Raw genomic sequence first — 16,521 nt, 5'->3', positions numbered from 1 at the left:
TTTCTTAGATGACGAGTTACACCAGAAAGTTAATCAAGAATATTGATTAGTTTGGCTGTATGAGAATTAAGATTAGATTTATAAGGCAAAATAAATATAGTTTTATATTTTCAGACTATTAAATTCTTTGATCCCATTATTGATTGCCATATTTTTTCGTGCTAAAATTTAAGGAACCTACCAATGATTGAGGGTATTAAAATCAAGAAGATACTCTGGTGTATAGCGATAAAAACATGGTAGTCTGCAACCTTTGGATGCGTTTAAAAGGTTAGGTAGCTAATAAATATCAAAAAATGTAGTATGGTTAGTTGTGAAGTGTTTCTCTCTAGAGGATAAAGGAGGAGGCAAAGTATAATGAGCATAAGTCAAGCTTGAGTTAAAACAAATGATCAAAAATATATTTGCTTAAGGTCAAATCATTAAAAACACCCATATTAAACAAGGCTTATTCATGTAGAATAGTTGTTTTTATTTCATGAACATATATAGGAATAAGATTGACCATTTATTGTGGCATAATTATAATCACACTGGTTAATTTGTTTAATATATATTTGATACCATTTACGTATGTATTTTGCTTTTTTATTTAAATATCAGCTGATTGGTGGATGTTTTTAAATGATATAAATCTATCTTATTTTTTATAAAATTTTATGTTTTTAGTAAATTTTAAATAAATCGCAGGAATAGAATTCTAATAATTCTATTTTTCAGAAATGATTATATGACATTGATTAATTTAAAATTCTCAGACTAAATAAATGAAGGGATACGTCTTATTAGCAAAATAATATAATTTAGTGCAAAATGCATGTTAACTTTATCATAGAATTATTCTTTGCAGAAATGTATTGTATATTCTGTATCTAATTTTCACATAAATAAGGCGGAGACCTAGTTAAAAGATAATTATTAAACAGTCAAATTTAAAAAGGATAATCAAATTGTATATTTTTACCTATAAATAAGTAATCAATTTATTTTCACTTTTACCGTATTCACATTTTACATTGAAATAACCATTTTTTCAACAAAACATACATATAAATATAAAATCATTTTTGATTTTTACACGAAATACTTTCTATAATATCGCATTTTTTGGGACATTGATTCGTTAATATATCAGGTGCACCGTTTTGTGTAATTAAAATGTCGTCTTCGATTCGCATACCATATCCACTCAATTCTTTGGGGAACTCGGTGTCGTGTAATGGAATATAAACGCCTTTAATTCAAAAAAAAATAAAGGATCACACTTTCTAAGAAATCGTTATCAATTTTTCATAAAAAAAAAATATTATATGTCGCAACAGGAAATTCTTATTTATGGAAATCTTAAAAGGGAATTAATTACAAGTGTTCCTTTGAAACACTCCCTTATCCCTCTTAACTTCCTTTAACAATTTCAGGACATAAAATATAAATTTATCAAACTTGTAAGTAAAATAATTATAAGCAGAATACTTTTAGTTTTAGGTATAATCAAACAAACCCTAAAGCTCAAATTTGAAAAGTAAGGAAAACTAGGGAATCCTGATGTTAAATTTTTAACAATAAAACATAGTATTAAAGAAAATATATTTTTATAAATAATACATTTTAAAAGAGGTAAGGAAAGTAGAAGCGACGAAAAATAAAAGGTTTCAAATAACTACATATATAAATCAAGCTGTATCAAAAATCACTTTAAAAAAATTTTAATGAAATCGTATGTTAATTTTTATGAAATTTACAAAATTTTCTAATTATTTTTTGAACATGTTTTTATTTTTTATTAATATTTGGAATATTTGTCAATTTAATTTTCTGCTGTTTTGGACATAATTAATTTAGAAGACTACCGGACATAAATATCTTGGACATATAAAATGAGCCCTGGACAAAAAAGAGCATCGGGCGAAAGGATAAAATTTACCTTTTTTATAATAGAATTTTTAAAATGCTTAGAAAAAGATAAATTAATTTTTTATTCTACAATTCAGGCCTTTTAGGGTAAACATAGAGTAAAAAAAATTAAATATTTTGAAATGATAAATTTAGGATAATAGGAGATCTTAGTTTCCCTAGTTCCATGTCGAATCGCGACTAGCCCACCCCATTCAATTTTTAAGCTATTTAATTTAATACAAATTAAGGTTCGAGTAACCTATATTTGAGAATAATTTCAGCCTCCTAACTGTTAAACATTTGGAGATATCAGTGGTAAATGCATGAAAAATGCAACTTTTTATGAATACCGGTTTTCTTTTAACTAATATTTGATTAAAAACTACACTTGTAAATAATAAATTTATTTTTAAAATATATCTTATAACTTAATATTTTAAGAAGATAACTTATTTTTAAAAAATTTTTTGTATCTTATGGGCTAGGTACAAAATATATCTAAACAGTTTTTTTAAAAAAATATTAGATACCTTTATATTAAAGCGTGGGCTTAGTGTCACAAAATATATTTTTAAAAGTCGTAAAAAAATTTAATAAATAAGTTATACAATTCCTATATTTGCTCGGCTTGAATAAGGCCGTTAAGATTTAAGGCTATTTATCCAAAAAATATTTTTTTAAATTAAATGTCATAAAGGTTGAATCCTTCTAAGTAAGTTTACATTATATAATTTTTCAAAATATTTAATGTTTTTGCCGGCTCATTTTTAAACCCTCGGCACTGGGGTTGAGATGTATAGACCTCTCTTCAACCTAGCCACACTCAAGAGATAGGTTTAAACAAAAAATGAAAATAATTACTTTTGGGGGGTGACGATAAGCCCTAAACTTTAACAATGAGACCAAATTTCGTTAAACGATTTTTTTAAATATATAATTAGCCCTCTAACCCATATCTTTCTAAACCTTTATATCTCTTCTTTTGCTACCTTCTCGAGTTGGTTGATTCAGAAAAAATGGACACCGGTGAAATCGAACCACCGATATTCTACGCTTCGCTTGGTATCATGCATAATTCTAAACTTCTCAAACTCATAGCTGGCATTTTTTTTTTAAAGTTACTTTTTTTGTGTATTATCTTATAATCAATTAATGATTTATCAAATGATAAAAATAACTTCCATTAAAACGAGTTTTTCTCATATCATTTACTCTTTTCCAAGCATTTAAAAAATTTATTAACATTGGGGTATTTTATAAGAATCGATATTATTATAAAAATCTCTTGACTAATTTTAAATATTATGTTTTGTAGGTTTAAAAATATAATAGAAATCGCAGTTTTAGTTTCAATAAAAAAAACTTATTTTTGATTTAAATATTTGTTACCAAAGGGTGAAATCGGCCCGGTGTTTAAGAAATGTTTTTTATAAAAAATAAATTTCACATTTTCTTAATTAAAAAAGGCATTTTTTCCAGAGGGTATTTCTGTCCAGGAGCATTAACCTTCAATATTTATTTGTCCAGGACATTTATTAAATTTTGGGGTTTAAATGTTAAATGAATTTTTTTTACGCATATCGTTTTGAACTTGAATAAATTCTTTTATTTTTTTTGTAAAAATTTATTAATAAAATATTATAATAAAGGTCCGCTTCATTTGAAAGACAACTTAAAATTTGCTAAATTTTATACATAAAAAATTAAATTCCAAATATAAAGATTTTATTCTAAAAAAAATTAATAAAAATTCAAGATCTAAATAAAACCTGGTTCTATAGTTATAACCATACCCGGCTGCAATGGCTCATCTCTCGATATCAAATGACAATCGTGAACGTCCAGACCTAAATGATGCCCTATGTGATGAGGGCACAACTTAGATACCATCTAAAGAAGAAAGAAATTACATTTAATAATAGATAATTTTGATGATATTTAATATTTGAAAGCCGGAACAACCCGATAAAAAATAAAATCGTGTTAAAACTTTAAACTAAAACTCGGAATTAAACTGACCCGCTATATTTAACGGTTCAATCGACACCCCGATTACAAATAGTAAACCTGAAATTTCTCTTGATAAGTTAAATGAGCGGGGAGCAACTTAATTTCCTCGAAATATTTAATCATAAATTGATACATTCTGACTAGGAGTTCATTTAGAGATAACTGACTCGGTTTGCACAAATCGATACACCTAATTTGAACCTAATATTTAAAAAATAAATAAATGTTAATTTTTGATTTATAAAAATTTGAGTTTCTTTTTTTCCAAGTGGAATTATTCACTTATATTTCGATATTATTATATAGTGGGTTTGTTAACCACAGAATTTAAATGTAATAAATAAAAGTCATTTTTCAAATTTTAAAATTTTTTTAAAACATTCATTAGATTCAGTTATCTGTAGCACCGCACAAAGTTACTTTTGAAAAGTTAGTAGTTACAAACATATTTTGTATACTTCGTTGCCGCGAAATTGTGATAACTGTGAATACAGGGTAAAACATTTCATTTCAGAAATAAATAAAAAAGACCTCTAATAAGGCTTCATACAATTCTTTTTGCGCGGGAGTGAACTTACCGATTATGGGCCAAGTACGAGAAATGTCGCTGCAATAATTTTGGTATTCGCACCTACAAATCAAAATTTTTATAATAATTTATAATAATTCTTTATTACCCTCCCCTCCCCCTCCCTTCCTTATCTATCTTACTGTTATTAATTTTTTGTTGTTATTTACATATCAAGCAATAATTATGCCCTTCTCAATAAGTTATATTCGTTTTTTTTACATTTATTTATAAACGCATGAATGAATATTTGAAATTAGGAGGTATAGAAACCGTTACTATTCTGGGAGCGTTATAGGAAGTTGTAGGCCAATTAAAAAATAAGCAAGAATAACGAGGTAACCGTTTTATGTCCCAAGAATTAAAACATTTATTGCATTTGTAAAATAAATTTTTGATGGTTAGGTAAATATGTACTAGTTAGAGGTAAAATCCAGTAGGGGAGGTGGGACAAAAAAAGATAATAGTGTGGTCAAGAAAAATAGGTGGAATAACATTATACACTATTTTTGTAAAAGGACAAACAAACAACTTTTTTTAATATTTAGATAAAATTACTTGTTAGCGCCTTTTTTTAGTATAAAATTTTTTAATGCACCTTTTTGTTCTATCATATATAAAGGGACCTAATTTTTTTCAATGTTTATTCGTTCTTTTTTTTTTGGGATAAAATTTGAAAACTTGTTTCAAAGGAAAATTATTTTGAAGTTTTCGTTCTTATAATCGTGATATTATTATAATAATTTTATAAAAAAGAGAAAATTTTCAAAAAATAAATGATTCTCGCATTTATTCATTATCCGTTCAAATTCAAACTCAATTTCAATTAGCGTTGTTAAACGGCTCGTTTTGAGCCGATTTTTAAAAACGACTAACTCAATATTTTAGCCAGAAAAATAATGCCTAAACCCAGAGATTTCGATAATACATGTATAGACCTTTGTTCCTTCAATGAGCAAAATCTTCAGGCTTGCGTAATATTTTTCTGGATGAAGTATTGAGTTAGCCGTTTTTAAAAATCGGCTCAAAACGAGCCATTTAACAACACTACTTTCAATAATAAATTAATTTTTTAAATAAAATTTTGACTTTAGACGCACCTAAGAAAATTAATATGTTAAATTTGTGTTTCACTAATTTACATTACAAAAAAAACATATATTTAACATGACCCTGACTAGCTATCAGGTATGTTCCAAGGATTCATAGACCCTTCCTGCAATTCTATCCGTCACTGATATGCTGATTTATCCCTTTTTTCAATCACTGAAGAACACAATGAAACATTTACAAAACATTTCGATATTTTTTAAAAAAATATTGTTATATTAGCAGTATAGAAAAAGAAAAAACCCGGCATCCATAAGAACTAACGAATCCTTCGCTGATATCATACAATTATTATCGATGTAGTGAATAGTGCAGGCCCTGTTTCCGCCTGCCACCACGGGAATATAGGCTGATCCGCTGCTCATTCGTTTTTTGCATTCTAGCTCGAAATTGGTTTCTAAAACAGATTCTGGGACCTTTAAAATAAATTTTATTTACCATGAATTTAAAAAATATATATTGTCTCCTTTGAAATTCAACTATTTTAAATAAAATATATTATTAAACTAATGATAAAATTTTATTGAGTAAATTACTAAACAGTTCAATAACTTTAAAAAATATATATTTATGTGAGCGGGGTTAACTTGAGGATATGAAAACTCCATGGTATGGATAAAGGCGTGAGACGCGATCTCGCAAGCTTTCCTCATGAGTTTCTGTTCGTTAGCAGATTTGATGACCCTCAATTTCTGAATCAAACCATCTAAACGCTTATCCACTCTAGCTCGGTACTCGTTGTTTATTAATTGATGCAGTCCCTAATGTAGGCAGAAGAGCTTACTGTAATATAAATTGTCTTTAAGATAGATTCAGTTACATATAATACTATCTAGAATGACATATGTCATTAGACGATTTCAGGCAAAACTATTTAAGGTTTTAAATTATGAGTTGGGAAGAAATCTTTAAAATATGGATTTTTTTTGTACGAATCACAGAACCCTATCAATTCAATTTTTTCTCAGTCCAAGCCCAACCTAAAATGTTTATTCTTAAGCGGGGTCTAACAAGTTCCAATCAGCGGGGCTAGCTTTATGGCCTATCTCTAGGAGATATGGCCATAGATCCATAGACGTTTATTATTATAGACTGCTCAACGACTAAAAAAATGTGTCTAAAAAATCACTATTTGCAAAGAAACAACCTTATGTTTATAAAGATTTTAAGGTTAAATATATCATGTATTTATAATTTTATTTAATACGCATGTTATTGCAAGATAAAATATTTAATTTTTCAAAAAGATATTGTTGTATCTGTCGATATGTAATTGACATATCGACGTTTTCAATATATTTTATATAAGAAAAATAAATTTAGAGAGCAAAACAAGTCGACATAATTCATGGAGCGATAAATTAAGGAGTGAAACCAGGAGCGATAATTTAAGGAGCGAAATGAGGAGAAACAATTATAGGAGCGATAATGTGAGGAGCGCAACCAGGGAAGATAATAGGAGCGGAACCAGTGAGGATAATTTAAGGAACAAAATGGGAAGAAGCAATTATCGAAATGAAGTAGGGGAAAGAAATTCTAGTGGAGAAATAAAGGAGAATAAAGTTTAAAAAAAGATATATAACAATTACCCGGGGCAGGTGGGATCTGCTAAGGAGGGTCCTGATATTAGGAGAATGGAGGAGGAAGGAGAAATTGGGAAAGGGAGGTAGGATGGCCGCAAGAACGGCAGAGAGTGGTGCCGGCGAAGATGTCAGAGAATCGGGGAGAAAGGGAGGACAGGACACCGACCAGTGAAGAAGAATTGATAATTAATGGGGAGGAGGGAAGAATTGTCTATGATCCAAGTGCAAGAAGGAGTTCGGAGATTAGTGCAAAGTTATCAGGAAATTTTTAACGAAGACTTGGGATGCCTCAGAGATCATGAAGTAGACATTAAATTAAAAGTTGGTCATGTTCCAAAATTTTGTGCGTTACGACGAATTCAGTTTGAATGGAGAAAGGACGTGGAACTGGAATTGGATCAATGGGTACAAAGAGGAATTGTTTGTCCGGTAGAATACAGTGAGTGGGCAACTCCACTGGTGCCTGTGAAGAAAGCCAATGGAAAACTTCGTTTGTGCGCGGATTTTCGAGTCACGTTAAATCCATGGGTTGTGGAGGTCAAATATCCGTTGCCAAGGATTGAAGAAATATTAGCCAATTTAAAGGGAAACGTTTATTTTTCAAAGGTCGATTTTTCTAATGCTTATCTACAATTACGTGTAAGACCGAAGGTTAAGAAATTATTAACTATTACCACGCCTAAGGGATTGTTCGCGTTCTGTATATTACCATTTGGAGTTAGTGTTTCGGCTCCTATTTTTCAACGTACCATGGCGGCCGTTTTCCAAGGAATGGACGGGGTGTTTTATTATATGGATGATGTGTTGGTGACGGGTAAGACGCCCGAACAGCATGAGAGGAGATTGGAGGAAGTATTTCGACGAATCAAAGGAAAAGGATTGAGGGCAAGCGCGGAGAAAAGTGTATTGGGGGTTACTGAAGTAACATATTTGGGTCATAAGATCACGGGAAAGGAGGTACGGCCTTTGGACCGAAATATGACAGGTATTAATAATATGATAAGACCTAGTAATAAGGCTAAGGTACAGGGGATGGTAAATTATTATCATCGGTTCGTGGAAGGATTTGCGCAAATAGCAGCGCCTTTGTATCACTTGTTAAAGAAAGTGGGAAAATTTGAGTGGACGGGTGAGCAGGAAGAATCTTTCAAAGAATTTAAATGTAGAATAGGGAAAGAACCTGTGTTGGTATGTTTTAATAATAATTTGGAAGTCATATTAGCGGTGGATGCGTCTAATAAGGGTGTAGGAGGAGCATTGTTACATTATATTGATGAAGTTGAAAGGCCTGTATTATTTTTCTCAAGGATATTTAGGGCAGCAGAGATGAAGTATTCAGTGATTGAGCAAGAGGCATTGGCCGTTATTTTCGGCCTAACTAAGTGTCGCGAATATTTAATTAAACGCAGATTTGTTATTTACACGGACCATAAGCCGCTTGTGCATCTTTTCAAAAAAAACAATAAAGAGTTAATGCTACCCCCCCCCCGTTACAAAGATGGTTGCTGCTAATGGGAAGTTTTGACGTCCAAGTAAAATATCGCAGAGGGATTGCACAGATGCGGAGCGGGGGAAGATTTCGGGGAAAAAGAGCAGGAGAAAAGGGAAGAAGAAAGGGAGCAGGGATTGATTAGGACTATGGTTGGAATATCTAGAGGCGGGCCGGTAACGTGGGAGGAAATTAAAGGGATGACTTTGAAAGATAGAGAATTGAGGCGGATCAAAGCTGTCTTAAGGGACGTAAAATTTGGCAAGATGGGGATAAGACCTTTAAATATATACAAAAGGAATTGGCCATAATAGATGAATGTGTGGTGCGAGGAAATAGGAGTGTTATACCAGTTAAATTAAGGGAGGCTGTAAAGGCAATGATTCATGCGGGACATCAAGGAATAGAAAAAATGAAACAATGGGGAATATGTTTGGTGGCAGGGAATGAACAAGGACATTGAAAATGAGCGTGTGTTAGATGTAATTCTTGGGCTCCGATGCCTCAAAAAGATAGGGGAAGTTAATGGCCAAAGGCAACGCAGCCCTGGGAGCGCATCCTTTTCGATTTCTTTGACTTCGAGAATAAAATATATATAATATATATTGGTGGTGGATGCTTTTTCGAAATGGGTAGAGTATGAGGAAGTGTAAGGGTTAACTACTCAAATTGTAATGAGAGTGTTGAAAAATTTATGGGCCAAATTTGGAGTTGCTATGACTGTAGTCTCGGATGGGGGTCCTGCTTTTATTAGTAAGCAATTCAAAGCCTTTTGCGTAGAAACGGGAGCGAAACATATTGTGGCGCCGCCTTATCATCCGACTTCGAACTGACAAGCAGAAAGGATGGTAGCTGTGGTCAAGAATTGGCTGAGAAAGTCAAAGGATGGAGGTGGAGAGATGTGGGTAGCCGTGGCGTATTATAACAATAGTAGAAAAGGGAAGGAATCGTCTTCGGCGGAGAAGTTTTTAAGACGTGGGACTAGAATTTGGCTGGATACGTTTAGGCCGGCAGAGCAAGGAAAGGAAACTCTCGGAAATGGAGGATTCCCTGGAGTTTATGAGTGGACAGACTGTATGGGCAAGAATATTCGGAAATAACAAAAGATGGGAGCCGGGAGTGATAGTGGAGAATATGGGACGAAAGAATGATGCCTCTCAGAAGAAGCTGGATATATGAAGACATACAGATAGAACTAATTTTGAGCCCTAGACAGAGGTTATTCCCAGAGAATGGATTACGAGCGTCCGTGAATACAATAGGAGGGAGAAGAGGATCAGGGACGGAATATTGGCTATGCTATAACTGTGGGGAGCGGGGACATCTTCAACGATGGTGTCCGTGGAGCGGGTATCATAGGCCAGTGGAACCGATTAGGGGATACGAACGATAGGAGTATGATCCGGACACAGGAAGATGGGGAGATCCCGATCCTGCGGATGGAGTTGTGGAAGCGACTCAGAAACGGGGAATGACAATAGTCAGCCAGATTCGGATGTGGAATTGATGAGGACGGAAAATCACCTGGAGGCTCGAGGTGGAGCTGAGGATGAACAAAGCAATGAGGAAGGAGTGGAGGAGTCAACAATCCTGGAGTCGTTGAATGTGGAGGAGAATGGAGAGGAGTGGAGAAAGAGTTGAGAGGATATAATGGAATTCTTGGTCAGGGAAGAAGATAATTTTTTTTAGGGATGGACCTGTGCTATATTCTTATTTTTTATTAGATAATTAATTTGTATTAGAATTGTTTTTATAATTATTTGTGTTTAATAATTATGTTTTAGTTGTAAAAAAAATAAATATTTATATATAGAAAAAAAAAGATTATTATATGATTCATTCGTTTAAAAAAAAAGAGTTTTTATTAGAACTGATATTTTTTTTTAATTTAGTTAAATTAATTATTTTTTTTGCAAATTCCAGGGATTAATCAAAGGCCATAAGGGCAGGTGTGCATCAGAGCAAATTCCAGGGATTAATCAAAGGCCATAAGGGCAGGTTTGCATCAGAGCAAATTCCAGGGATTAATCAAAGGTCATAAGGGCAGGTTTGGATCAGAGCAAATTCGAGGAATTTAGTACCCGAAAGGGCAAGTACTCGAAAGTGCTGCCCAAAGTTGTGCGTGTAACAACATATTAAGTACACGGAAGAGCTGCCCAATACGAAAACGCAATAATCAATTTTATTTCTTTTTTTCTCTATATATATATCTATTTAATTATTGCATAATAATAAATAACATCGAACCCCAAACAATTCTCATTTTAAAGAATCACTATTTTAATTTATTCGCTTGTTTTAAAATTAATGATAAAATTTCTCCTTTCTTTAGGATAAAAAAAGGTGTAAAACAAGGCTGCGCCCTCTCACCTAGCTCCTTTTCAATATGATAATCTATAAAATCATATAAGATGTACTAGGTGCAGCTGATTTAGTTGATATTGGGTCAAACGAGAAGATATTTTTTGTAAACAGAATAATATCCTATGCAGACGATATTGTGGTAATATCCAAGAATATCGAAGAAACCAAAAGTCTACTCTATCTAATAGAGACCGTGAGCCAAAGAGTAGGACTTGTGATTAGCTATTACGAATATTATAAACATTAAAAAAATAAAACAATGTCCGGGAATTACTAGACAGGCATTACTAAGCTGTTTTATTTTTATTCTTTTATTTTTATCATGTATGTTAATGATATGTTGAAAGGAAAAACATTTCCGAAATCTGAAGGAAAAAACATGAGATATCAGATATGTTCAAATCAAATAACAACAATAATAAAATAAATCAAGTGAAAAATAATAAATAATAATATAAAATGTAATGTACAAAAACAAACAAAAATAAGATAAAAAGTAAATAATAAGTTATCTAAAAAAATATAAAAATAAATAATAAATTATCATAAAACAAGTCCAAAGATTAGATATAAATTATGAACTCACTGAATCACGAGAAAATTTTTAATATTTAAAGCTTCTGGATTTTGGTATAAATTTTTTAATGTAATAATAATTAAAAATTTCATTACTCAAAAGTTTTAAGAATTTTGCATACCTCTTTGGTTCAATTGGCGTAATTTTTAGGTTATTTTTTTTATTAAAAAATAATAAATAAATGATCGTCTGGATTTTGGTAGAAATTTTTTAATGGAAGGGGTAAATTAAATATTGATAAATCTTAAAATTAAATATTTTTCCAAGTTATAACAATCTAAATGAAAATGGATATGATCATTACTCTGTCAATCATAGCAAAAACTTTATAGACCCTAATGATATATCAACCCACACTCAACGTATTAAGCGTTTATGGAGGGATCTTAAGGCAAGCATCCTCAGAAATGGAAGAAAATCTTCCTCTCATTTATATATATGTGAATATTTCTATTTTCGTAATATTAAAAATATGTCTAATATAAATAAATTAATTTTTAAATGATATAAATTTTTATAGAACTATTATTGTTTTTCCTTAAAAATATATATCTATATTATCATTGAAAATCGCGATTTTTGGAAGGCCTCTACGGCCTAGTAGGCAATATCTTCGCTTACTGATCCCATGGTCACGGGTTCGAATCCCGGGAATGATCATGTTTTTTTTTCTTACTCTAACTTTGTGGTTCCATCCTTGGGGAATGATATTTAGGAGGCCGGACTCGACCAGGTGATTCCGTTATTAAATAATAAGGGTCTTATTACATTTTAATAAATTTTGGTCGGTTTAAATTAGGTTGGTATTTAGAATATTTCCATACATACACTTGGTAGTAAGCATCATCCCAAAAAAATATCCAAACGATCTTATATTTATTATTTTTTATAAAATAAATAAATAAAAAATAAATAAATAAAAAATAAATAAATAAAAAAATATTTAAATAAAATAAAACAATAATATTAAAAATTTCCCCGTGATTCAATGAGTTACCAAATTATGTATATTTCATTTGAATCCAAGACTTATTAAAATTTCTTTTAAGCCTTTGGCAATAATATGATCAGTTCCTTATAGAAAGTTTATACGTAAATTAATCTACTTAAAACTTCGTACACTTAAGGAACAACATTGTATTAAGGTGATATAATAAATTTAAAAAAATGAGGGTGCTTATTTCCTCCATTTTATATTAGACACTAAATTAAAAGAGGAAAGATACAAATCTAACTTTAAAGTTATAAAATCTAAGATATTATACAATTTAATTAGAAGTATATATGTGTATTTTGTGACATATAGATATATCTTATGTTCCTTATCTCCAACTTTAATAAATTATATCTTATCTCCTTATCTCCAACATTAAATAAGTTTACAGGGGCCATGTTTATGTTATAGGGATAGGAAACTGTTAAAATTTAAAATATAAATCTTAAACATTATCATTTTTAAGGGTTATATTGTAAGGATATATATGTCTTATTTCGGGTAAAAAACTATTAAATCAAAGGAAGGAGGGGGAGGGGTATTTTTAAGAACAATTGTTTTTTTTTTATTAATAGAGGAAAACTTTTTAAAAAATATATTATTTATATGGCATCATTTCCTAATTACGTTTGCTGTGTATTTGATCCTAGGATTAAGAAAAAATATTTGCCGCCGATTTTAAATGCATCCGAATACGAAAGGTTCAAGAATTAATTTTTTGAATATAAATATCTGCATCTAGATCCATTTAAAAAGTATCTGTTAACAACTCTGGTGATTATATACATAATAATAATTTGTATAATTCTTTATGAATTTGATTTCTTTTATAAATAATATATTTTTAAATATAAAATCGGCTCAGGAGTCGGCTTAAACGGCTCATTGAACCGCTCGCTATGTGATTATATTTTTGCATAAAAAATAAATTACGATCCAATATATAATATATAACAAAACAGATGTAAAAAATACATTATAATTTTAAAAAATTTAATATTTTGATTTTCGTTTTTTCTATTCAAATTTTCTACATATTCTTTAAATAAATTTCAAATTATATTTTTATAAATTTACCTTAATTCATAGGTTATATTCGATAACCAATCTCCAAATATTGATATATCTTATTAAAATAATTTGAAAAGTCATAAGGAATAGTAAATTCATTAAGAATTGATGTTACATTATGAACGATTTAATGTGTTTGGTCTGGGATTGATTAACAGATATTTGTTTTTTAATACTCAAAAGAAATTTTTTATTGGGTTAAGCTGAGGTGAAAAGGGTGGTAAATATTCTATTAGATCTTTAAAGCATCAATGAGATGTTTTTTATGGATAGATGCATTGTCCATAACAACTGGACCACTCGATATGATATTAATAAGTTCCATCATATAGTCTCAAAATATCAGACTATTATAAAATCCTTTGATGATGCGATAAAATATCATACCTTCGATTTTAATAGCACATAATATACTTATATTTTTACCCTTAGATGGTGGAACTTTCATGGTTGACGTAACGTTATATGGGGCCCAGGTGTAAACAGGCACAACATGTAAATTTATGCCTGTCTCGTCTAAGAAAAATTTCTTTCTTTGGCTATATTCAATATTTTTATACAATAAATTTGGCGTATATTGATAGCGTCCGGTGTGTTTCTCCTATCAGATTCTTATCCTGCACGTTTTTTGCACCAATTTTTTAAAATATATTTTCTTATAGTTCCTTCGTTTTTAGGAAATCCCGAAGATAAATTTTCTATAATATCTTTAATTGTGAATGTATTGTTAGCCATTAAAAGAATTATTATTTTTCTTTCTGTATTGAAGGTATCTTTTTTCTCTACCTCTCTTTTCAATTACATAATATGTGTCTCCTATGATTTCGGGAAATGTTTCGCGTCTTAATTTATTTATAGACGATAAAGACATATCTATATACTTTGTGATATCTTTTATTTTCATTCGCTCTCTCTCAGGTACAAGTAATAATTTTTTTGCAATAACTATTTTTGTCTTATTCCAGTTTTTATATTTCCTTCTTGGAATTGCCATGACTAAATTTGTTGGATCGATAATAGAATCACCACTTAAAGAGGGTGAATTAATAATATGGAAATTATTTGTAGATGATATATTTAGGTATTGAATTAGGTAAAAAAAATCAGGAATTGATAAAAATGAATTTGTATTATTTGTGTTACTAGATAAAATTTGTCGTATATTAAATATTGAAAAAAATATTTAATTGCATTTAATAAAAAAATTAAATTATACAAAAATAGAATACAAAAAAATTACAGTAAACTTTATACCATAGGTATTTTTTTTTAGTGTTTGTTTTGTTATATAATAATGGATAGTCATTTATTTTGTAAGTAATGTGCAAAAATATAAACACACATTGTTTTATTTATTAATATTTTATTACAAATATACTATTTACCCTGTAAACATAGACTTATTAAAATGAATGTTATATCTTTGCAAACTGCCAAATGAGCAATGTTTTTATAGTATTATAAAATTGGGCATTGAGGCAGACTATATTAATATAAGTCTATGCTTTTTTAAAAATATTTGTTTTATATAATCTACAATCCTTAAAAAAATAAATGATACCTTAATTTAATAAGGATATTTATATCATTATTTTTCAAAAAAAGAGGAAGTAATTTATTGTATACATTTATATGTTTGGCATGTATTTTGCCTGTATAATCTTCATCAAAAAAAGAACACCAAACAGTAGATTCACAAGGGCCAGACAAAAGTTTATTCATGTATTGGGTCATTTCAGATACATCATTAATACTTTCAATACCTATATTATATTTTTTGTACACAAATATTAATCTTATTAGTAGAAACATAAAATATTCCTGGACTTAGTTAATGGATGGATGGCGTAAAGCCAAATAAGATATTATAAAACAATTGCTATATAAACATCTTTTTATAATTATTCTGATTATAAATTAAGAACAGTGCTAGGTTAAACATCTCATAAAAAAATTTTACAATTAAGATATTTCTAAGCACCTAAATTGTGATGTCCAGAACAGGAAAAACTAATCTGTGCAACTCTTACTGAAAAAAGTAAGGCATCAAATATTCTCATATTTTCGTTGAAAATATATTCCTCTTAATTATCAAAAGCCCTAAACCCATCTCAGGTTCATTTAAATTAAAAAATAAGTTTCAAAGTATTCCCTTTTTAATTATAAATTTTTCAAAAATTTGTGGCCACTACCTTTTATTTAAATTTTTCTTTTTTAAATATTGTTATTTTTTAAAAAAAACCCTCTCTAAAAAACTAAAAATTCCAATCCATCTGTGATATAAATAATGAATACTTCCAAAAATAATATATATCAATTAAATGATTAATCTTTGAAAGATTAGTAAAATATTTAAGATTAAGATATTCTTACCTAGGTTTTTTGATAATGTTGTCTTATCTGGATTAGGACCTTCCCATATCTCAAATTCTGATGATTTTTGAGTTATAAATAAAAGATGTTCATTTTTTGTTAATATTAAAAATGAATCAGAGCCTTGATAACCACAGAGATATTGAAAATTAGTGCTCTTAAATATTGATAAGCTTATATTAGTTAAAAAATATTTAACCTGATGGAATTTATAAGGAACATCATGCATTTTAAATATTTTACTTTGAGAAGGTACTATAATAATTGAATTATTTACACTATTCAATTTATTAACTATATTTAATAATTTCTCTCTCCTTTCTCTTTTTATATATAGATAATTATTTCATGTATATGTAATATTTATATATACTTATATTCATCTTTGGATATATAAATATTTTCATTACATATATAAAGGTCGGTATCAAAGGATGTTTGCATATATACAGACTTATGGTAATTTTTTGCTAAGATTCCATAATT

At 29.5% G+C, this 16,521-nt stretch overlaps 1 protein-coding gene across 1 annotated transcript; it reads right to left on the bottom strand.

The window, feature by feature from the left end:
• Positions 1 to 1,004: 1,004 nt before the first annotated feature.
• Positions 1,005 to 16,351, bottom strand: LOC135931573 (xaa-Pro aminopeptidase 3-like). The gene is made up of 9 exons (XM_065468796.1): positions 16,235 to 16,351; positions 16,036 to 16,192; positions 15,289 to 15,425; positions 6,172 to 6,345; positions 5,828 to 6,000; positions 4,438 to 4,537; positions 3,964 to 4,107; positions 3,666 to 3,786; positions 1,005 to 1,234 (listed from the first exon to the last, which is right to left on the bottom strand). Exons 1-9 carry the CDS (start codon positions 16,262 to 16,264, stop codon positions 1,062 to 1,064), a joined length of 1,209 nt encoding a protein of 402 aa, XP_065324868.1. The 5' UTR covers positions 16,265 to 16,351; the 3' UTR covers positions 1,005 to 1,061.
• Between the last annotated feature and the right edge of the window lie 170 nt (positions 16,352 to 16,521).

The sequence above is a fragment of the Gordionus sp. m RMFG-2023 genome, chromosome 1 (genome assembly GCF_954871325.1).
Source record: "Gordionus sp. m RMFG-2023 chromosome 1, tfGorSpeb1-WG-v2, whole genome shotgun sequence".
NCBI classification, from domain to species: Eukaryota; Metazoa; Nematomorpha; class Gordioida; order Chordodea; family Parachordodidae; genus Gordionus; species Gordionus sp. m RMFG-2023.
The sequence above is the reverse complement of the archived record's forward strand: the minus strand, read 5'-3'. Positions and strand labels throughout refer to the sequence as shown.